At 37.9% G+C, this 25,308-nt stretch overlaps 1 protein-coding gene across 5 annotated transcripts in view; it reads left to right on the forward strand.

The window, feature by feature from the left end:
* Positions 1-25,308, forward strand: part of CADPS2 (calcium dependent secretion activator 2) — a 369,911-nt gene that overhangs the window by 289,139 nt on the left and 55,464 nt on the right. For 2 of the 5 annotated variants that reach the window (XM_070947809.1, XM_070947808.1), the window contains exons 20-23: positions 7,191-7,332; positions 7,466-7,585; positions 15,839-15,994; positions 18,854-19,001. In XM_070947809.1, the coding sequence (XP_070803910.1) occupies positions 7,191-7,332; positions 7,466-7,585; positions 15,839-15,994; positions 18,854-19,001 (566 nt within the window). Of the gene's footprint in view, positions 1-7,190; positions 7,333-7,465; positions 7,586-15,838; positions 15,995-18,853; positions 19,002-23,291; positions 23,307-25,308 lie in introns of all 5 variants that reach the window. The other 3 variants (XM_070947812.1, XM_070947810.1, XM_070947811.1) reach the window with 2 other exon arrangements.

A 25,308-nucleotide genomic window follows, 5' to 3' on the forward strand; every position in this document is an offset into this window, starting at 1 on the left:
CATGGCCTTTGATCATGATGATACAACTACAATATGTAGGAGTTAATTCAGTTATACTAAACATAGGAACTACGAGAAAGACTAATATCCGCTATTGCAATAGAACAGGAGAGCTAATCCAGTCTATACAGGTAGTCCTCGAGTTACAACCATTCATTTAGTGACTGAATGGCGCTGAAAAAAGTAATTCATGAATATTTTTCATGATTGTTGCAGCATCTTTAAGGTGGTGTTTTACCAAAATTCAGATGTTTGGTAACTGGCATATATATATGATGGTTGCAATATCCCAGATCATGTGATCACCTTTTGTGACCTTCTGACAGGCAAAGGAAATAGGAAAGCTAGATGTATTTAACAACCATGTTACTAACTTAACAACTGCACTGATACACTTAACGGCTGTAGAAGAAAGGCCTAAAGTGGGGCAAAATTCATTTAATAACTGTCTTGTTTTGCAGCAGACATTTTGGGCTCAATTGTGGTCATAAGTCGAGGACTTCCTGTAATCAAATGCAAAATAAATGAAAATAAGTTTATAACTCTTAAATCCCCTTTTGGATAATTTTACTGTTTTATCAAAAAATATAGATAAATGTATTTATAGATAGGTTTTTATATTTCTTGCCATGTATTTAGAGAGCCAGAAATGTCTACAGAGTAATCTGGCTGCCAGCAGTTGCTAGTTTATTTAGTTCACGCTGTCACTCTATCCAGGATGCACCACGAGGAGGCAACCTAGCTTTACATCCCATACATGTTAATATATTTTGCTTGTCCATGTACAATATGCTACATGCTAAATAAATAAACAAATAAATTTGCATTTGTTGCTATTTAAAATTCAAACCACCTGGATTGCTAATTTTAATGTTTGAACAGCCACATTCTCCAAGATCCTGATTCATACAAACAAAGCATTATTTAACGTACTCTGAGATAACCCACTTATTGTTTGCATGTACATTGCTCACAAAGTCTTATTTAAGAGATCCATGAGATCATTTTCTGCTATGATTTTCTGGAAAATAGCCCAGACTCATGCTAAAAATGTGTTTAATATTTCCAACTGCCCTGAAGAAAGGTAAATGGTGTTCTTGAAAAAGAGAGTAATTTGTGAGCTGGCATTAAGGGTTAGATTAAATATAAAGATTAAATTAAATATAATACATTAAATAATAGATTAAATATAATACATTCCACTTGACCGTGACATACAATGTAAAGTACATGTATGAATAATCTCTTTTGAATAAAAGCAGCTACATCTGTCTGAGTCTTCCACATTTTTTTCTACACAATTTGGAAAAAAATCATGGCTACTTCAATGATTTGAGGAGAGGCACCTCATGTATGTTCTCTCATGTTGAAAAATACCTTTTTGAAAGAATTTGTGCAGAGCAATCCTGCTTAGGTGAGCAATATTTTAGCTTATTTATATTTAGTGTTAGCTTTTAGCTCCCTGTTTTATTCCCCTAGAACAACATCTTAACAGCAATACATGCCCAAGAGGCTTGATTAAAGCAAATTCCTCCAAGGAGAAGGTTACCACAGAGCATTTCACAAAATATTCAAGAAGCTCAAGGTACTTTCCAGTAACTGTTTGTCTCTATGCAAATCTGCCCCTTATATATTTGAATCCCAACATTTTGAGGGTATTCATAGTTTTGGTATCCTGACACATGTTTCATCACCTACCAGTCCAGTGGTGAAATGCAGCTGGTTCTATACAGCTCGGGCAAACCGGTAGCACCGGCGTCAGGAGACTTGGCCCACCCGCCCGGATGTCATCACGTCCCTTTTTTGATGCTCTGCGCATGTGCAGAAAGTCCTGCACTTGTGCAGAGGTGTCGCCCATGAGCAAAGCGAGCGCTCCCATTTGCGAACTGGTAGCGAAGGTAAGTGGATTTCACCCCTGTACCAGTCCCCATTGCCCAGGTCATAGTAATTCCCTCTGCATATATTACATCTTTCCAGATAGTTCAAGTTGTGTTTTTGAAGCATTTATAAGGAGTTGGATGTCACAGACTCAAACCATTGACCATTGGAACATAACTTTAATTTCTTTTCCAAATGTTAAAACATAGGACTAAATGACCTATAAGGTCCCTTCCAACTCTGTTAATCTGTTAAATCTGTTAAAACATTTCTATTGCTTATTTTGTTAACTGGAGGTAAGGACATACATAAGGCATACGTAATACTAATTTCCTCTTACTATTTTCTGCCAGTAAATCAACTGTGGAATTACTCTTTTTTTGTAAATCTGGAAATAAGATGGAATTTTTATTATGCTATCAGGAAAACTGTGTGATGGGAAACTTTTTCCCCTAGAGTACTCATACAGGCAGGCTGTCTTATTAATGTGACCTTTGGAAGACTTAGTTATATGTGATAAATATATATAAGCACACAGAATCCTATCAATATATTAATGAAGGTGAGTTAACACTCTAATTAAAGTTGTTGGGTAGAAGGCCAGAGGATAACTCCGCTAGTCGAGCTAGAAAAATCAAAAACAAGTAGAGGAGTTGCAGGTGTGAGCTGCATATGTGTGTTGCATATTTTACCTAAGATATGTTTTCTTTGGGTCTTGGTTCAAGAGCTGCTGTGGAACTAAAAATGGAATAGTTATATTCAGGGGGGATTGGGAGTGAGAAAGTACCAAACTGATAGAACAACAAAAAATGATGGGTAGTTGCTTGTATTTAAAACGTGAATAAGAACAACCGTCTGTAGTACCTGGAGAAAAGTGATCTGAATCTAATTCAGGTGCCTTGAGAAACTTGATTTCTTTGTGGTACTAATGAACTCAGCCTGAATTACTATGGTTGATCCTCTTCCACCACTTTGCAGTTTAAGTACAAATGCAGTTCAATTATAATTTTAATTATTTTTAAATTTTGTCTATCTTTGTGTTTTTAATTAGGCTGTACACCGCCCTAAGTCCTTCGGGAGAAGGGCGGTATAGAAATAAAATAAATAAAAATAAATAAATAAAACTAGAATTCCACGTTGATGCTAAGAAGTCATCAATAGCCTATGTATACACAGAAGCTGCTTTTGATTTTAACCATAATTTCAGTGGAATAAATCATTGATTGCAATCCTAATCTCTTTAATAATAAGTCCCACTATGTCTTTAATTTTTTCTTCTTTTGCTCCTCATTTTTCTCAATTTTTTGCAGTCTATCTTCATATTTCAACATCATTGAAATACAGTGAATGAATACACAGAGGATTGAAGTGATACAGTTGGAAAACCAATACATTCTCCTTAATTCTTTTCTTTCTCCTTTCTTCCCTTTACTCCAAGTGTTAGTTGTCTGCTCAAGTAACCATGCCAGTTGCTTAAGGTGAAAGTAGCATATATGGAGTCTCACCTTCCAGGTTGCTGAATTTTCATGCTCAGTGGCAATATTTTAAGATATCATATAACCATCCTAGCTGATGTGACCTCTGTACTCCAGAAACCTAGAGATCACCAAGTTGGGAAAAGCTGATATAAAGGTCTTAGGACCAATCTCTTTGACAGTGTAATACAACTTCGAATCATCAGTCCAGCACCAGTTTTTCTGCCTTTCCTGATTAATCCTGCTTTTCTTCCTTGCAGCCTGTCCAGAGCAGGAAATGGGAAGGAGGGGGTTTTGTGAATGGATCTGGATGTTGGGGAGAGGATAGGCAGATGCCAGGTTGGAATCAAGGTATTGAGTGAAGCTTCAGACCACCTGGCTACTTGGACGAGTGTGTTGGTCTGTTTGGATGGTCTTTAGCTTGAGGGAGGGGAGGGCATGGATCAGAGAAATGTAACATTCAGGATAACATTTGAGTGGTGACAACATGAGACGATATAGTGGGTGATTGAAATGATTCTGCATTTCAGTCCCCCCCCCCAAGTGACCAATACCTGGTCTTCAAAACATCAATGTCTTTGTTTGCCTTGTCTTTGTTGTTGCCTAATGTAATGTTGGTCTGTAATAAAGCTTGCCTGTTTGTGATTTAATTGTGGATAAGAAAACCAGCCTGTTCTGAATTACCAAAACCTGTCTGGACAATGGGTTTGGGGTATGGTGTGGGGCAAGATTCTGGGGCAGGGATGGTGGAATAGCTATTGTTATCTATGAGATTCTGCTGAATTTCAAGAAGATGATTGTATAGATAATTGGAGGTGAGATTTTATCTGAGAAATTGTGTTTTAGGGATCAAATGAGTTTGCTACTCTTACTGCTTCCTGCTGCATAGATATTGCTGAGGTGACAATAGAGTTCTCCAGTCTTATGATCCTGAAAGACTTCAATTCTGCTTTCTCTGGTCCTGGTTTAATGGACAGCTCAGGAGTTCATGGCAGCAGTCCAAAACACACTAGTGATGGCGAACCTATGGCATGTGTGCCGGAAGTGGGATGCAGAGCCATCTCTCTGAGCAGCCCAGCTGTCGCCCATTGCTCTTCCGGGTTCCGGCTGGTCTTCCCACGCATGGGAGTGCTGGAAACTGGAAGAGCAGTTCCTTGGGACGCATGTGTACTGAGCTGAAAGTTTGAAGTGTGATTCAACCAAAGCCTCAATAACTATTTGGAATGAGCAGACTGCAGAAGTCTTGGACTGGATCATATCTGTGTGAATTCTCTGTGTTCATGGATTCCAGAAAGCCCCTGGTTTATGGAGGAATATATTTGTGTAAGCCGCCTTAAGTCACCATAAGCGAGTAGATGGCAATATAAATTTTCTAAAATGTATAAATAATTCCAGGAGATGAAATACAAGAGACATCTATACCACTGCTGGAGCAAGACAAAGGGTGGGACCAACTAAGCAGAGATACAGCCCTTTGTTAAGGACTACCATATGGCGATAAAAGCAATAAACTGATTATTTTTCTGCTATTATCTCATATTCAGATAACTGGCTGTTGGTCTTTGTTTAGAGTGATTTGGTGCTCCTTAAATAGGGAGCACCTGCAGGAGCTCTGGCAGCATTGCATGAAAAGTTTCAAAGGCATCAGATGCAGTTATTAGGATTTGATTAGAATTGGATTCTGCTGTTATAAAGAGCCAAGGAGATGATTTTAGAGAAACTATGGAAATATAATAATATAAAAGAGAGGAAAAGAAAAACGTAGCTTTTCAGAATTTTGCCTACATTAATAAAGTATCATTCCAATCAAACTTGAATTTATTTTCTGACCTGACCTACTTTAAAGAGTAGACAACTGTGCAGGTTTTATGGAGAAGATAAAGGAATAATCTTACTTGGTTGTCTTGGAGGGATTTAAGATGTTAGTCCCGAGGAAATGGACAGGGTTGTTCAGGCTATGAATTATGCTTTGCAATTATGGCAAATATCTATAGCTCTGGTGTAGGTTCGTTCTCCCAGCTTGTAGGCTGGTTTCCAAACATTTCATTACCAGGCTAGGTAACATCTTCAGCAGTGGTGGGTTTCAAATTTTTTTACTACTGGTTCTGTGGGTATGGCATGGTGGATGTGGCTTGGTGGGCGTGGCAGGGGAAAGGATACTGTAAAATCTCCAGTCCTACCCCACTCCAGGGGAAGGTTACTGCAAAATCCCTATTTCCTCCCGATCAGTTGGGAATTGGGAGGCAGAGAATAGATGGGGGCGGGGTCAGTCAGAATTTTTACTACCAGTTCTCCAAACTACTCAAAATTTCTGCTACCGGTTCTCCAGAACTGGTCAGAACCTGTTGAAACCCACCTCTGATCTTCAGCAGAGTTTAGGAGATGTCAGTGTTCTTCTGTTTACAAGGGCTTCAGGTGTGGGGGTGTCCAGTGAGGATCGTGTGATGGGTCAGCTGTGAGTCTTGTGATGGGTCTTGTGATAAGGAGTTTACATCAGATCAGAGTCATTGGGAGGTGAATTGCTGATGGGGGGCTCCCAATGACCTTGAGCTGAAGTAATCTCCTTATCACAAGACCCATCACTGATGTTACCTAGCCTGGTAACTAAACGTTCGGAAACAAACACACAAGCTGGGAGAACAAACCTTCACTCTTATGAACTACGCTTCCTGTGTTTTAGATCCATGTTTCAGCTATCCAACATGGTTGGACCCATCCAGCAGTAAATACTTCTCTGGGAAAGGGGATGGTTCCATTTGCTTTGAAAGAAGAAGTGGACTTAACTTTCCTTAAGACACATTTAGTAGATGCAAACACCTGGAGAAATTTCATCAGGTCTCCAACCTCCTCTTCCCTTCCCTTTTTGGGAAAGGTTGTGGAGAGGGTGGGATGTTTACACCTTCAAAGGTCCTGGAGAAAAAGGATTATATAGACCTTTTTCACTCAGGTTTCATCCTGGGTGATAATACCAGAAGTGCATTGATTGTGCACTTGATTGATTGATTGTGGAATAGCATTCTTTAAGATGCAGACTTAGCATTCTTAAAAGCTTTGAAGACACGGCTTTTTTTCAATCATTGGCTTGATTTGAATTATAGTTTCCAGAGAGTTTGACTATGTTGTAATATTATTTTATTATTTCTTGGATTTTTTTTGCATGCAGTGTGACCCAGAATCACAAGATTTCGATGGGACGCTATATAAATTCAATAAATAAATAAATGCTTCATTTTTTTTAAAAAAAAATCTCTTTCTATAGTTGTTTTTCCTCTTTTCAGTTTTTTCCCTGATCTTGTAATATATTTGTCTTTCTTTACGTACCCATATATCTATATGAAAATAATATATTAAGACCAAGCAGTGTTAAATCTGAATTTCCTTTGTCTGCACAAATGTTGTTCTAGGCAGAAACATAAAGTATAATGTTTAAATATTTGCATCTCACTTCAAAACTATCTTCAAATTCCAAATTAATGTTCTATTTTTAAATTTGTTTTTGAATTGGGTTACATTTCATTTCCAGATAGTTTTATGTTTTGGAGGGTTTTTTTAGGACTTTTTTATTTTGAAAGCATGGCTTATTACTGTCATTGGTCTGCAGATATATAATCCTACTCATGTTTACAGCAAGGTTTTGTTGAAATCAATTTGCTTTCTCTCAGATCTGCATAGTCATGCATTCTTCAAGAAGTGCTTAGCCATTAAATCCAGTTTTGATTATGTTTAGCTTACCCATGACAGTCTTTTACTAAACATTAGCTTTTTTTATCTTAAGCCTATATAAATGAGAAAGAAGTAATCACAACTATTTGCACTGTTTTTGTTTTGTTTTTCAAGCACTTTTGTGCAATGGAAAGTTTCACAAGCATTTGCAGGAGATTTTTGTTCCCTTGGTCATCCGCTACATTGATCTCATGGAATCATCCATTGCCCAGTCCCTTCACAGAGGTCTTGAACAGGAATCATGGCAGCCTGTCAAGTAAGTGTTTCTAGAAAGCCTACACCAACTGCACCTATAATATCTTTATTCTCACTTTGGTTTGCTATTCTCCTCAATGTTAGTTTTTATATATTATTTTTATGGTCTCCATGCATTGTTTATTTCTTCACAGGACCATCACCAACAGTCTTCCCAATGTAGCTCTTCCAAAAGTTCCAAGTTTGCCTCTTAATCTTCCACAGATACCTAGTTTTTCTACACCAACATGGATGGCTTCTTTATATGACTCCACGTGTGTATTCTTGACTGAACTTTGAGTGTCTGTGTGTGTCTCGGCTCTGCATGGCCTTGCTAGTGTCATGTTGTACAGCTGCATTTGGACCGCATGGTGTTTGTGATCATTGGATTGGAAATTAGAGTTTTTTGGTTGACAGCCAAGCATGGAATGTCATTGGATTGTGCTTTTTGGTGTATAAGATCTCAGTAGGATATTACTTAAAATTAACTAGGCAAAGGTTTGTTGTGATACACTTAGCAGTCATCACCCTTAATTACATAATTGCTCTTATTTAGTTAATAAGCAGTGTGGAAGCACTTTAAATTATTGTACTCAAGTATGTTTTTTTTTTAATGTCAATAGCTCTTTGTGTTTTGGCGTGTTGTTACTAATCCACTGCACGTGCCAAATAATTTCAAAAGCAGCAGCAGCAGCAATTGATTGTATTATTTTTATAAGACTTTTATAGTCTTCTTTTATTAAGGCACTTCCAGCATTAATAGAGTTCAATTCCCAACTAATTAAACTGCAGCCGAGTGAGATTCCATCTCTATTTTTTTACAAAACAGAACCAGATAGCTTTCTGTGTTTTCAAAGAGCAACTTTACAATTACTGTATACATTACGATTATGTTAGATTAAGAAAATGCATCAATAAACTGACAAAAGTAGCAATATGTGAAGAGAAATAGACAGACTTCTAAACCACAGACTTCCAAACTTGTACTACTCAAGAGGCATTGTCCAATTTTTATGTTTCTTTCTTCACTAATTTCTTTGTGAGAGAATATGAAATGGTGGAAAATAAAGGATGACTATAAAAAGGTAGAAAAAAGTCTCAAGGTTTACACAGGTGTATGAGTCAAACAAGGCAATCCCAACATAAAAACTTCTCCTGGATGCATCCAGAAGCACTGTACTCACTAAGACCTGCATTTAAATCTACTGTATCCACCAATTTAAAAAATTCAGTAATTTACATTTACAAACAAATGTTGGTACCAGTATTTTTTTTCTGATATTTATTGTTTCACTCCCTGTAATTGGAGATTCTATTTTTTACGTAGCCATAACAAAACCATTCCTGCCTAAGAAAGGAAAATTAGGAATTACAGCACTTCCAGTAGTACACAAAATGTCCAAAATAGAATGGATTCATGAAGAGGTCAAGGTTGATTAGAACATTATGGTGAAAATCACTGTATTTTATGTTTTCTTGCATTTTTATATTTAACTCAAGATCAGATAAAGCAAAGCTTCATTCATAAGATTACCAATTGTATAAATGAATGTTTGAAATAAATAGGTAGGTGAGCTTATTTGGATCAGGATCCTTGAATATGAAGTAGACGGACTTTAACCCTTGCCATGTTTCAATTTGATTCAGAAGTACTATGCTTTTTTTCATGGTGACCATGTCTAGTTACAAAAACATTTATCAAAGGTCAACCTGGTGAAGTTTAGAAAGTGGCCGCAGTCACACCACTGAATAAACAGTTTCATCTATTCCCATTTTTATTTTCTGAGAATGACTTATGGGATCTATGTTATGTTTAGATGAAGATGACATTAGATGTTAACACTTTGCTTTCCAATATTTCTGTTTCCCATATAATTGTTCTAAGTTTACAAAATGAAACAAAAAATAAACTTTTGAATTAAAGATATTAAGCATATTTCCAAAATATAGAACATAAGAATTGTGTACTTGTATTATTTAAGATAATGTAAAGTCTTAAAACCATATTTCATCCATCTATTGAAAACTTGAAGGAAGAAACTGAAATAAAGATTTGGGCAGAATAGAAAGGCAGTTGGAATTTTCCTATAGTAGTTATGGATTTCTCTGACTCCACTGATTCAGATAATAAAGAGCGGATTCTCAGCCAGCAGTTCAAGAGACAACAAAATATCAACTACGTGTGAGTAATGGGTCTGTCTCAGGCCATTAGAAGTTGGTTTTGGTTGTTTAATTTTGAGATAGTGTCAGCAGCTAATGAGGACCAGGCATTGGAGGTTGCTACAGGTCCTCAAATGAAAGAGGCATCAACATCTCTAATCAATCAGAGTCAAGATGCATTTTACAGCACATTCTTGACTCTCCCTTCTTGGAAACAACTTTCCAAGAAATTTCTGGTGCTCAATCTATATATCGTCTTGAGTTATCCTCTCAGTATTCCTGTTCCTGAACTCTGTGAATTATGCAGCAGTAGACATAATTGCAAGGCAAGCAACTTCTTTTACCTTCTCATATCTTTCTTGAACTCTGATTAAATAGTCAGAAAATATCTCTGCCTCAAGAGTTACAGCATGCCAATGAAAATTCTCATGTCATGCTTGATGTTTGCCTCATTCTAAGACTTGCATAAGACCATAACGAAGCCAATGAAGCTATTCAAAATTTCAAAAGTACATTGACTTCTAATATATGGTTTTTATATTCACAGAAAATATTTATTGGAAAGATGAGCGTGAATTCTTAGCACACAAAGGTCAATATGATTTCATAGTTATAGTACAGATCTTGTGAGATTGCAACCCTGATTGGAACATAGCAATTCAAGGATAAAGTTGGATCGGAAAAAAACCAAAACAGAAAAAGAAAACAAATGTCTATGGAGATGCTTAGTCATCCAGGTCATGGTTGTCCCAAAGGTGCTTTTTCAAGAGGCAATTTGACTTCCTTGGGTTTTTTTTAAAATGTTTCGCTTCTCATTCAAGAAGCTTCTTCAGTTTTGACTGGATGGTGGGGAATGGAAGGATTTCTATTCCTTGCAGACAGCTAGTTATTTGCATTCTTTTAGAGAGTCATTGAAGACAGCAAAGTTCACATTTTGGACAGAGACAACCGCTGGTTTGAAAGAGGAATTAAAGAGGCCATCTATGTCAAAACTGAATAGCCCTCTCACAACAGAGGGGGAGGGGTAGATATCATCCATCTCCTGTCTACAACACAGTTCTTTTAGAAGTTCCAAGAAGGCTCCACACCCATTTGCACTACTCAGATGACCATGAGGGCACAGATAAATCTCCAAGTGGCTTCAACAACTTTTTAAAAGAATGCAAATGACCAGCTGTCTGCAAGGAATATAAATCCTTCCATTCCCCACCATTTAGCCAGGGCTGAAAAAGCTTCTTGGATGAGAAGCGAAACGTCTTCAAAAAAACCCAAGAAAGTCTAGTTGCCTCTTGAAAAAAAGCTCCTTTGGGACAAAAGGAAAGTTGCTTGATATATTGAAAAACCTTCTCAGAAATAGATTTGACACTATTGTGAAGAATCGTTTACATTAAAATAAATGATGGAAATAATTTTATTGGTATAGATTCTCATCTGCTCAACTAGAAATAGATAAACCCCCAGCAATAGAGCACCCACAAGTCCAGGAGGCAAGCTGTTCCATTGATTAATTGTTCTCACTATAAGGAAATTTCTCCTTAGTTTCCATTTGGATCACTCTTTAATGAGTTTCCATCCATTGCTTTGTGTCCTACCCTCAGTTGCTCTGGAGAATAAGTCAACCCCCTCTTCTCTGTGTCTACCTCAAGTACTGGAAGAAAGCTATCATGTCACCCGTAATCCATCTCTTCATTTGGCTAGACATACCAGACATTCCCTTAACCGTTCATAATATAGGTTACCCTCCAACCCTTTATTATCTTTTTTCCTCTTCTCTGCGCTCTTTCTAGAGCCTCAACATCTTTTTTGTATCATGCAACTGGTATCCCAAGTGTGGTCTCACTAGTGCAATATAAAGCTGTATTATCACTTCCCATGATCTTGATGCTGTCCTTCTGTTAATGCAGCCTAGGTCTGCATTGGCTTTTTTGGCAGCTGCAGCACACTGGTGGCATACTTAAGTGGTGGTCCATTAGGACATCTAGATCCCTCTCATACTTACTACTGTTGAGCCAAGTACCACCTATTCTATACCTATGCATTTGGCTTTTCTGCATGAGTGCCGGGCCTTATTTTTCACACTACTGAGTGGTTAAGATTAAGTCTTTTACAACAAAAAAAGTGTGAGTTCAGTCATGCAATTATGAAGAGCAGTATGGAAGAACTGGTTTCAAGCTTGTGATTAAAAATATAAGGAATAACATTTCTTCTGTGTGAGATGAAATCTTAAGGGTCACATATATTTCATTCATGGAAATTTAAGTTATTAACATATATTTGAGAAATCCTGGAGAATGAGTAAAGGTGAGATGAATGAAGAAAAAAATGATATCATTATCCTAAAGAAGAAATCCAGGAAACAAACTTTTTTTTCAGTTGAATATCTCCTAAACTAGGTTGCCTAAATGGCCCCTTATGATTCTGCTGTATAATTACAAGCATCTAATATCTGGAAACTGTTAATCGTCTCAGTATAGAGTGATACCTATATTCAGTTTCTTTTATCATATACTGTATGTTTAAATCTTAATGAATCTATTAGTCCTTGGAATTACAAAGATTTCCTTTTTTTTTATACACAATTTACAGAAAGTACTTATTGTTTGATTACTTGTCTTATTTAAAATAAATACCTGAAATAACAATGAAAAAAATAAAATTCTGATCAATAAACCAGGGATTTAGAAATGTCTTGGAATGACAGAGATATAGATTGCCTTTCTAATTTCTTCAGAATCATATTTTAAAATATTGTTTAGGATACACCCTGAATAATGTATCCATGGCCTCTTAGATAAGCAGAGTATTGTACTATGTATATCTCTGAGAAAGGAATTCTCAGTCCCAGGAGCTTGTTCCTTCCCAAGCATGGAGGAGCCCAGCTGAAATAAGACTGGATCCTCTTTTTATGTAACATGTCTGCACACAGACCTGCACAGAGCCTTGTACACATTTTAAGCAATTAATTGTAATACTGCTCTTGTGGTGGCATTTCTATTCACAGAAGTGCTTTTCTGTGCATGGTTAGGAACAGTAAATGTGTGTTCTTACCTGTCATTACAGTCTCAGGAACATAATTACTTTGTTTTCAGTTGTTTTTGCTGGCCACCTCTTTAATGGTACATTTGGGCCATTGTGTATTAAGGTGGAGGAGGTATTAAGAGAGCAAAATGCTATGTGTAGTATTCAGTGTTCTTTTTGATTGGTCCCTTGAGAGTCTAGTGCAGAGGATATCTTGGCTAGACGTGAAAAGCATGCTGAATTAGAGTTGTCTGAGGAAAACACACTTGGAAGCAGGAGGGAGTTGGAACAATGTATTGCAAAAGAAAGCAAGGGTATATAATTAGCCAGGAGAGAAGTTCTCTTTCAAAGATACTCTTCCATTTCCATTCAGTGCTCACTTTTGCAGTTCTAAATAAGACCACTGTGCTAACTCAGAGGCTTGTTTGTAGTATCAGTAATGTAAATGGTCACGTGAGGCAAGAGGAGACACATGTTCCTATGGGTTAATGAGACCAAAAAATGAGCCAACAAATAAAATTATAGTTGTGAACTATATTTAGCATGATTTGAGGCACTATGGCTCAGTGATTAATAACCTATCACTCCAAATCAGTTGCCAGGGATTTGGAATTAGGCAGAGTCTTAAAGGCATGAAGTTACACTTTTGAGTTCTTAGTTAATAAATAGCCAAACTTTGAAGTGGAAATATTGCTTCCAAAATGTATCAAAAGCTCTATTAAAAGATCAAATCTGATCTAATTTGTGTTTGCCTCTCACAGTTCAATTAGTGTATATATATCTCATGAATTTAAATGCATAAATTTATTCGTACATAAATTTATATTTGTCTCTTACAATCCTATTCTGACAAAAAGAAAAGAAAGGAGTCCCAAGGGTCATTAAAATGATTTTATTGGAGCCTAGCATATTTTGGAAATGAATTTATTTTCTCAAGGACATCCTAAATCAAAACTATACAGAAGAAAAAAGTTCTACAGCAGTCAAACAAGTGTATAAAAAGACATTTTATATCTACTCATTTAGCTTAATCACTGCAACAGAGTATTTCTGTAATCATCATGAAGATTAGTATTTATAAGGAGTATGAACAGTTTTAAAACAATGCTTATATTTAATGCAAGCATAAAAGCATTTTTTTAAAAATATACTTATTTATTGGCATTAACTTCAAACTCACCTATTTCAGACACTGGATTGAAACCTATTAAGAATATTGAGATTTAATTCTATTATTTCAACACTTCTGGAATATTCTGGGCAGAAATATTGAGTTTCTTCTGTTTTTTATTTATTCTTTCATGTAATTTGGTTGTTTAGCATAGGACTAAAAAGGATATAATCCATAGTTATCAAGTAGCACTCATGGCTTTTGGGGGAAGGGGGGATCTCAGTGTCAATTTAAGATTGTGCTGGCAAAATTATGCAACAAATCTAATTCCTTGATGATTCCTAAGAAAGTAAAAGAAAATGGGTACAATGAGTTTCCAAAACACTTAACTGTTAATAATAAAACATATTCCCCTCCCTCAAGCAAGCAAAGAAAAAAAAAAAGACCAACATTTTCAGTCTTGGTCCTTCTACTGATATCATCATGTTGCCATTATAGAGTGTCACCTGCCAAAAACAAAGTAAATAAACTTTGTTGCTCCCAACTATAAAAATACTAAATTCAGATGAACAACTACAGCCTCATATAAATCTCAGCACCAGCATAAAATGATAGTAGAAATGTTTTTGCTTTACTCAGATAATCCACTGCTCCTTTCTGGGTTGATGCTTAATCAGACAAAAAATGTACTATATAGATGCTGAAGGCCAACATACTTCCTATTTTTCATATACAAGTAATTAGGCTGTAGTTCTGTATCTGTAATTCTGCCTTTGATTCCTGTGTGCTGGGAGTGATGAGAAGTGCCTGAAAATTAGGAAACATACAGGGCTTCTGAATGCTCCTGAGTATCTAAGTTTAATAAGAATTCCACATATCTTGTCCTTCTGTGGAAGCTGGAGATGTATAGACTGGACACAATTGCATTCTGCATTCAGAATGCATTCTGTCTTCTTCACTACATATGACCTTCAGAATAATAAATTAATTTGCCTTCAAGGACTGGGTGAACTTAAACCCAGGCCTATAATGACAGAATTATCAGTAAATTCTATAAAATCTGAGGTATAAATAAAGCTAATACTACAGTAATCATATGTTGCTTTTTATGTAGAAGAGTCACAAAAGTCTTAAGATTTGACTTCTCATGGTAGAACAATGTATGACCATGACAGACATCAAGTCTAAACAGTGCACATTATGGAAATAGCTTGTAACAATATTATCAAGAGATAATACACACACACACACACACACACACACATATACACACAGGAAACATCTGATTTAAAATAATTGATTGTATCATTTGTAGCAACAAAATTATCATAAACGGCCTGGTATCATCCTCTTCCCTTAGTGTGTTATAAATCATTATCAACCCATTCCTAGTACCTAGCATACATAGTAATTTTCTGTCAGACACAACAGACAAGTATTTACACATGCTGTGATTGTAATCTTAGTGCTAGTGCTTTGCTTTTGTTTTGTTTTTTAATAGTTAATTTACTGTTAAGCATGTATTTCTGTGGATATGAAATAATTTCAGAATTTCAACTTTTACCTCTGTAAAGTCCCCAAGAATTGGACCAGAAATGATGATGGAGACCTGACTTCTTTCTTGACTTCATTTTTGCTTGACTCCAATTAGGACATTAATAGGATTAAAAGCAACACTGCTTGATGTCTTTCTGTTGTAATATTATGGTTGGAAATTAAATGATATTAAGCAATAATGTGGATATAGTAATCTTCACCATCAATTTGTAAAAGTCAGCAGAGTAACTTAGATAAATGCCAAGCTTTCATTTTTTTAATTTAATTTAATTTAATTTAATTTTAATTTGATTTATATGCCGCCCTTCTCCGGAGACTCAGGGCGGCTTACAATACTTACAATTTTAATCAATCTCAAAGCCCCATCTTAAGTCCAAATTGCTTCTTCCTGCTCAGCTCTATTCAGTTCACACCTGCAATGAAATAGCTTCAGTACATTAAATAACCCTACTGTTCGTTTCTGAGTTGTTCCTTTCCCTCCAAGTTGAAGTCAACAATGGTTAGAGCCACACCTGATAAATTTGCATAAGACAAAGCTACCTAGTAATTACAGCAAAATAATAGTGATCCCAGAAGTGCTGGTCACGTGTTTATGGCAAGTAGCTGAAATGCTTACAAATATAGAAATAGCATTATGTTTTATCTCTGATTCAAGTATAATAGTAATTTTTTTGTTTATTAGTAATGGGTCAGCAACATCAGAAGACCTCTTCTGGAAACTGGATGCCTTACAGATGTTCATCTTAGATCTCCATTGGCCAGAACCAGAGTTTGCCCATCACTTAGAACAGAGACTTAAACTTATGGCCAGTGATATGATAGAAGCTTGCATCAAAAGGTATGTGCTCATAACTTTGTATCTAAATTATATAATAATTGTAAAAAAATAAATCCAGACCCAGACTGTAAAGGAGCTTTGGGAAGATATTTTAAATAAGCAGCCTGGGTAAGCATACTTCTTCATCACTTCATCACCTGTATAAGAGCACAGGGCAAAGAAAAAAATGGCTGCTCTGTTTACTTTGCTGTGTTCACTGCACATGCAAGAGACAAATGAATTGAAAGCAAGAATGGACAGCAGCAGATCCAGAGCTCCAATGAATCCTCAGTTATGCCACAGGTTTCAGCTGGTACTATCAGTGAAGTTAATGTTAGCCCTTCAAGATAGTCCAGATAAGCACAACTATGAATACTAACTCTGTCTTTATTGAAAGGTTACATTATTAACAGAATCTTGCAAGTCTGAAAGTATTTCTTTCCTCCTTACCTTTTACTCACTAGAAAACTAGGGAGGGTCCCTTCTGAAATGCTCCCCTCCCCTCCTATGAACTGAGATATTTTTACCTGATAGTCATCTATAGTCTGTGGCTCTTTCTCTTGTCTCCTGAGCTCATTTCCACATATCATTACATGATGACAAATCTTTTATGGCTAACATTCAGAAATGAATATCGATTGCCTTAGTTTATGTATTGGAGGGCAAGGGGACTAAAACTCACAGTTTCCCTCTGGTATTTTAACCATTATACAAAAATAGTATCAGATGCTAACATTCTGTTTCCATATATGTACTTCAGTTTCATGGATTACTTTGTATTGCTTAAATTGGTAAACCAATACATTGAAGCAACCTTTCCTGCACAAAACTTTTCTTTCTATTCCACAATGCCAACTGACAACTCTGCATATTATGGAGTTTCTGCACAATGTGTTCATGGTACTTGGAATGGCTAGCAAGAAATGTTCAAGTTGGCATTCAAATCCTGGCACTTACATATAAATAGGCTTTATGTGACTAGCTCAAAGGCATATGGTGAGTTTTCTGACCAAATGGCAGTATGAACCCAATTTGATTTTCTAATCACTACAACATACAACTAGGGAGCAAAAGCATACAGCAAAAGATTGGCACTCCAAATCTCAACCAACAAATGCTCTGACATTGGCAAAAAGAATCAGAACACTAAATACAAGCTGAGTGGATATGACCTTGTAGATGACTCTCACTATCTCAAGGACCTTGGAGTACTCATATCAAATGATCTAAGTGTCAAAGCCCACTGCAACAACATTGCCAAAAAGGCATTAAGGGTTGTAAACCTAATCTTGCGTAGCTTCTTCTCCGGTAATATTACACTACTAACCAGAGCATACAAAACATTTGCTAGACCAATTCTCGAATACAGCTCATCTGTCTGGAACCCGCACTGCATATCGGACATTAATACAATTGAGCATGTCCAGAAATATTTCACAAGAAGAGTCCTCCACTCCTGCTCGTAATAAAATACCCTATGCCACCAGACTTGAAATTCTGGGTTTAGAACATTTAGAACATTGCCGCTTTCGGTATGACTTAAGCATAGCTCATAAAATCATCTGCTACAATGTCCTACCTGTCAATGACTACTTCAGCTTCAACCACAACAATACACAAGCACACAATAGATACAAACTTAAAGTGAACTGCTCCAAACTCGATTGCAGAAAATATGACTTCAGTAACAGAGTTGTTAATGCCTGGAATGCACTTCCTGACTCTGTGGTCTCATCCCAAAACCCCCAAAACTTTAACCTAAAACTGTCTACTGTTGACCTCACCCCATTCCTAAGAGGTCTGTAAGGGGCGTGCATAAGAGCACCAGCGTGCCTACCGTCCCTGTCCTAATGTTCCCTTTAATTGTACTCATTTTATGTATTCATTTCATGCTTATACTTATATATATTATCTAATATGTACTCGACAAAATAAATAAATAAAAATAAAATAAATAAAAATATTTAGTTACAACTTCCAGCTCAAGCAATCAACATTATTGCTTTCGTCATCACTGGAGGTGAAGAAAATGAAGATTCTTAGAAAAGTTATTCAACACTGCCTTCCATTTTCAAGCTCTTGAAGAACTAGTTTTTCAGGTTATTAATATAAGCTAGAGCTAAACAAGTGATTGAATGAATTGGCAGAAGTAAAAACATTTCATGATAAAATTGTATATATTTGACTGTTGAAGTCATGCACAAGGACTCTACGTCATGATTGCTCTAAATATCTACTGAAAGCATAGTAGCAGTACATATGCACTGGTCAGACTAGCCATATTTCACTATGCTGCCATAAACACAAAGTGTTCTGGTACAGTTATGATAATAGATTCATCAAGCAGAGAAAACTATATAATATGTCCACTGATCTTTAATTGTTTCAGGTGATAATCATTCTTCCATAATCTATTATTGGCTTCACGAAGCCAGTTATTTCTGAATTATACTTGTGTGGGAGTTATTTTTATAAAGGAACAATTATTATGCTTTTTCCATCTATTCCCCTGCTCATTTAAAATGTGCCACATGTTCTGAAACTCTTTAACATTTTTAATTGTCTGGAATCCCTGAATATATTATAATGGCAGTCTATGATCAGCTTTTGTCAATTTGAAATTTGTGCAGAAAACATTCGACATTCTGTGCTTTATCCGGACTATGCTTTGTCAAGCAGCTATTTTGTTAAATCAGTGTCTAACCTTGAGAGGGCTATCAAACTTTAGTACTTATAAATATGATAATCCCATTGGAAACATGCATCTAGCTATTTCATATTTGCCTTTCACAAGTTTTCACTGAATTCCCCTTTTCACTTAGTTGATTTAAAATATGACCAATCTTTCTATTTCTGTAAATCCCATGTTTCAATTAATAGAACAAGAGCTGCTTTTGAACTCAAAGTGCAGAAGACAAACAAATCAACAGATTTGCGTATTCCTCCTTCTGTATGCACAATGTTCAACGTGCTAGTTGATGCGAAGAAGCAAACTGCTAAACTTTGTATTCTGAATGGTGGGCAGGAGGTAAGAGAATTCCAGCAGGAACATTCATGATGACAAATCTTAATAAAGGTGCAAAAGGTTTGAGGGTAATTTTATACTAAACATTAATTCATATGTGTGTTTGTGTGTGATATGTATATACACACACACACACACAATGCCCCCCATATGTACTTATGCTCATAGACTGTAAGCTTCATTTTTCCATAAATCATATGGTCATTCTTTTTTCACAAAATACAGTAATTTGAAAATGTAGTGCTGCTTAAAACAATGAAGATTGTTATGTGTCACGATTTTCAAAAATGCAACGATAATTGGTAACTAATTTTTTAAGAAAAAAACCCAGATGTTCAAAACAAATCATATTCCATTATTTCCTGAATGCTAATGGATTTAGAGTTAGATTTGGTGATGTTAATTCTTCTACTGGCAATTAGTTCATCCAAAAAAAGTTACCATATTTACCCCAGAGGAAGATGAATTCTTTCCCCAAATAATTATCTGGGTCAGGTAGGGCTTACAGAATTGAAAAAGCTCTTGAAAACAAAAACACTGAGTATAAGACGTAGAGGCCTGTAGATACAGCTGCTGAAAGTAGCCAATACTCTGAATTTGTTGAATTCAGTCCTTTTTCTAACATTGAAATGGGGCTTCTCTATCACACTCTTCTTTCCTTCTGCTTTTCCCATCTCAAGTTTTTCTTTCTTTTCTCTTTCATGTGCAATTATTGTCCCTCTTTTCTCACCATTGCATTTAATCCCTTTTTGCTATTTTTGTGATAGGAATTTTGTGTCTGTTTATTTGGTAGATCAGATATAAGAGTGGTTTATGTGAAAGAGAGAGAATGGTTTTCTATGTATATGGGAATTAAATAATTTAAGAAATGAGGAACTTTATATGAAATTAATAGCTATGACTAGATAGATTGATAGAGAAGATGGATAGATGCCTTCCTTCCTTCCTTCCTTCCTTCCTTCCTTCCTTCCTTCCTTCCTTCCTTCCTTGCCCTCTATCTTGAAAACTCACGTGATTCTTTCTTTTTACCATGAGAACAGAAGAGAAGAAGACCGAACAGAACAACAGAACAGAACAGACCTTGGGGATGTTCTAGTCCAACCCCCTGCTTAAGCAGGAAACCCTATACCAGTGATGGCTAACCTTTTTGCCATTGCGTGCCAAAAGCGAGGGAGTGCGGGGGTGTCGCATGCATGTGCGTGCCCACACCCATAATACAATGCCCCCCAGTGTGCCCCGCCCCCTGCATGTGTGCACGACCCCCCTCATGCATGCATGAACCCCCGCATTCCCCCTGTGCATGCACACTGCACCCCCCGCCGCCGCCCGTTTTGGGCCTGGCAAGCCTCCCTGAAGACTCTTGGGACCAAAAACGGGCTGCGGGGGGGGGGGGGCTGCGTACACCCATAATGCAATGAAGTGCCCCCCAGCCCATCACCAAGAACAAGCCAGTGCAGCCCCCTGGTGCAGGACAGACATTCCTTTAGCACGGGCTCTGCTCCTGCAGCAGCGCTGCTTGTTCTCGGTGGCTGGCGGGGGGGGGCGGTTCTTCTCCAGAATTCTGGCCACAAGTGGCAGGGTGAGAACCGTTGCGCAGCCCCACGAGAGTAGCAGGGGCAGCGCTGCTTATTCTTGGTGGCTGGCGGGGGAGCGGCCAACGAGAGCAGAAATCAGGCTCTGGATTACCTGGTAAAAATGCAAAGACAAGGAGTGCAAGGAGCAAATAAAAGACCTTCATGTTGGGATTGGTTCTGGACCAAATCTTACTTGTGGGACAGAAACCAGCTCTTAGCCTCCTTTCTGGCTTCTTGAAAAGCATCCCCCCCCATACGCTCCAATGCCTGAGGAGGCAGGGGAGGGCTGCAGGTATCTGGCTTTCTAGGCAGCGTCCAGCCAGCCCCCAGGCCTGTCTTCCCTCCCGCGCAAGCCCACCTTGATCCTGGGCAGTATGGCACAGGAAAAAAGGGAAAAGGAACAGCGGCGGCGGTGTCCAGCCAGCCCACCAAGTTTCCCCCACTTGCACCAGCCCACCTCGATCCTGGGCAGTGCGGCACAGGAAAAAAAGGGAATGGGAGCAGCGGCAGCCAGCCAGTCAGGCCTGCCCCCCCTCCCCCCAGGCCAGGCCACCTCGATCCTGGGCAGCACAGCACGGGAAAAAATAGAACAGGAATGGCAGCATCCAGCCAGCCCGCCAGGCCTCCCTCCCCTGCGCCAGCCCACCTCGATCCTGGGCAGCACAGCATGGAAAAAAAGGGAACAGGAACGGCAGCAGCAGCCAGGCAGGTCTCACTCCCCCCGCGCCAGCCCACCTCAATCCTGGCACTTTACCAGCGGAGCAGGAGCAGCTGGGTCTGGGCCGCGTGGTTTGGGCAAATGGAGACAGCAAGCAAGCGAGAAGCAGGCATGGGCCAGGAACCAGACAACAGCCAACGCAACCAACAGTTCGGCCTTGCACGTGTGCTAAGAGGAGCTTCCCAGTGGCCCTTTGCGTGCCGGGAAATGAACTTTCAGTTTCCGGCGCATGCATGCGCACTGGCCAGCTAGTCTTTTGGTTACTGGCGCGCATACGCACGTGACAGATCAGCTGGCCGTCTGATCTTCGGATTTCTGGCATTGCCGCACATGTGAAGGTGAGCTGATTGTTGCACGCACATGCGCGCCAGTAACCCGGAAGAGGAATGAGCGACGCTGTGCGTGTCAGGCAACATGGCTGTGCGTGTCACTTTGGACACACATGCCATAGGTTCGCCATCATGGGCCTATACCATTTCAGACAAATAGCTGTCCAATCTCTTCTTTAAAACTTCCAGTGTTGGAGCATTCACAACTTCTGGAGCAAGTTGTTCCACTGATTAATTGTTCTAACTGTCAGGAAATTTCTTCTTAGTTCTAGGTTGCTTTTCTCCTTGATTAGTTTCCATCCATTGCTTTTTGTCCTGCCCTCAGATGTGGTGTGTGTATGTGTGTGCATTGCATATATGTATACATTCAAATTAGACTGTGTCATATATGTATATATGTGGGTATATGCATAATGATTATCTTTTGAGAGCTGAATGCAACAAAATTTCATTTTAATGTATGCTGATTAGTATACATTTAAAGTGACAATAAAGTTTTTATTCTATTCTATTCTATTTTACTTACTTAGTATGAATAACAGAATAACAGAGTTGAAAGGACCTTGGAGGTCTTCTAGTCCAACTCCCTATACCCTTTCAGACAAATAGTTGTTCAATCTCTTCTTAAGAAACTCCAGTGTTAGAGTACCCAGAACTTCTGGAGGCAAGTTGTTCCACTGATTATTTGTCCTAACTGTCAGGAAATTTTTCCTTATTTCTAGGATCATGACTCCTGGTTTACTCTTGACAGGAGGGGAGGGGGGAATGAGCTTGTCTTAAATTCAGGATCATCTTCCTTTTGAGTAAATCCAGTTCTATAAATATTTGATACTTGAGGTATTACATTTCTAAAAATTACAATCCCTCTTTTTTTCATAGTTAACATATAGATGAATATGCATGTTTCATAGTTTGAGATGTATTTGACAAATCTCCTGCATTGTATTTGACTAAGACTTCCAAGTTTTGGGGGGAGTTTCAATGTTTTTGCTATATTAAGCTACAAGTTTCCATCATCCACACTACCAAAACCAACAGAAATTTTATTGCCCTTTTTCAATAGCTTAAAAAAAACCACCATTGTTTCCAGTTACAGTCATCAATTTCGGTGGGAAAATTGAAAACATCAGAAAAAAGGGTGTGTCCTATTGGTTGGTATAAATTTGGGCATAACAATCCGGGCAGAAAGTCTATTTCTTCCTTTTTAAGAGATTAAATTAATTTAAAAATTAGGACTAAATTACATATTGTTGGGTGTACGTGAGTCATGAGCTACAAGAAAATGGTAGCTGCAAATAGAGGAGTCTGTCTTTTCTTGTAAACCAGTCGCCACAAAATACCAAAGAGAGGCCATAAAAGGGACAAATGCTCCTATAGAATAGGAGATGGAAATGCCAGAACTTGCTTCTTCCAAGAAGCATTGGTAACTACCAAACCAATCAAAGTACATATTCTTCACAATGCTACAGTACCATACTCTTTTACTTTGCAGCAAATTGTGCTATTTATGTGCATTTATCTTTGTAGTCATCTTTGTTGTATTTTGTCTTTATTTAAACAAGTTTTTCATTAAGTCTGTTAAGATTGCTGTTTCCTACATTATTTTATAATTATTTTCACAATTTTTTTCTCCATTTTCTTCTTTTGGGGGGGCTTTCGGGGTATCAACCAGTTTGCAAATCAATGGGTAAGTTCATTGCTTTGAATTTTGTTTGTTTGTTTGTTTGTTAGTTTGTTTTCCAAAGTGTTCCTGTCTTTACTTACTTTAGGTAGAATTTATAATTTATGATTATACATCCCTAAACAAAATGAATCCAGGCCTAGGCTACGTAGTTCAGGGGTGGGTTCTACTAACCTTTACTACTGGTTCGCATTGCGCATACGCAGAAGCTTCTGCACATGCGCAGATCACCTATGATGACGTCCGGGTCAGTGGGCAGAGCCTCCCGCCGGTTTTACTACCAGTTCTTGACAACCAGTCCATTTGGAGTTGGAGAAAAATGTGTCTTCCTTTTGGATAAATATGGTAAATGGGAAAGTAAAAGCTATCAGCTCTCCTTTGCAACTTTCAAACAAAAAAAACCCTTTTAAAACGATTCAGCTTTTCATTAGTGCTCTATCTTCCACTCTCAAACCCACTACCTTCTCATTTTTATTAACCTTTCATTATTCAAATAACACTACAATGATAATTTGTGCCGCAGTGTCAGTGGGAGGACTTTGCTTTTGCTTTTGCTTTATCAGACCATCTATCTGACCATCTACATCAGGGTGTTAAACTTAAGGCCTGGGGGCCAGATTCACCCCGCAGGGTGCTTAGATCTGGCCCCTGGAGCCACCCTGGAAACAGTGAAGGACTAGCCCGCAATGCCTCGGCCAGTGAAAATGGAGCTCTGTTTTCGCTGGCAGAGGGTTGCAGGAACCTGTTGTAGCCGAAAACAGAGCTCGGGAGCCTGTTTTCGCTGGCAGAACACTTGGGTGTCCACAGGTGCCCCCAACATGAGTGACGTCAAGCTGGCCATTCCCCCCTGGCCACGCCCCCCACCAAGGTCAAACACAACCCTGATGCGGCCCTCAATGAAATCGAGTTTGATACCCCTGATCTACATCTTTTATCAAATTCATGTCATGTCTTAATTCTTTGTTGTAATTTTTTTATAAAATCCAAAAAATATTCCAATATCAGATAATCAAATCAAATATTTATTATAGTCACAGCATACTAGCATACTAGCATACAGATAATGCCATCTAGTCTACTTAAATGTCACTACAGGCAAAGCAGGTTGTAGCTTTTCTTAGATTTAACAAGAATCAAAGTCTAATCTCAAAGAAGGAACCTATTAAACCGGCAGTAGGACTTTGCAAGCAAAGTGGTAGATTGAGAGGAGCAAAAATGCCTAATCAGATGATTTGCACACCTTTATTCAGCAAAACATGACAATAATGTCTACATTTATAATTACAGTATATATGGGCACTTCCTCACAGCATTGTTTCTACTTCTCAATCCCTTTAAAACAGACTGGTCTTATTACTACTAATGTCATGGTATCCTAAAATATGAGACAATCACAGTTTTCTTACTAAAATGCCCTTCCTTCCTAATAAGGTCATGCCACTAATTAATTCAATCAGTGCCCATAAAATGGAGGTGAAATCAATTTATATATTATGCCCTCCCCCCAATTTGACATTTTCAAAACCTTTATGTGTGTTTTGGGAGTATTTGTGAAAGGATGAAATTGCACAGATACCTAGCTATCATTCCTTCTGTATTAAAAAAAAAAATATGATATTGTACCATCAACTTTGCAATTAGTTATTTTTCTTTGGCAACTGTTGAAACGACAAAGAGCGATAAGTTCTGAACAGCAAGCATTGGTACTCGTTGTAAGAACCACCTTTTCAGAACTACCATTTCCACTGCACTAAATATCCAAAATCCTTTAGTCTTTCATGTAATGGAAAAACAACAAGAATTAGAAAGCCATCTAGTCTGGCATTATACATATGACTCTCCCATTGCAGAAGGGGAGAAGAAAATACACCATTTTCTGTTATTACAGTCTTGATCATGATTATCCTAGTGACAGTTGTAACTGTGGGTTACATTATAGCATGTGGAACTCCTTGATATCACATATCTTACAGAAATGTTGGGCTTAGCAGAGCTGTAGGGCCAGCAC

The sequence above is a fragment of the Pituophis catenifer genome, unplaced genomic scaffold, assembly GCF_029215685.1.
Source record: "Pituophis catenifer annectens isolate HBS135680 unplaced genomic scaffold, rPitCat1.0.hap2 SCAF_7, whole genome shotgun sequence".
Classification (NCBI taxonomy): domain Eukaryota; kingdom Metazoa; phylum Chordata; class Lepidosauria; order Squamata; family Colubridae; genus Pituophis; species Pituophis catenifer.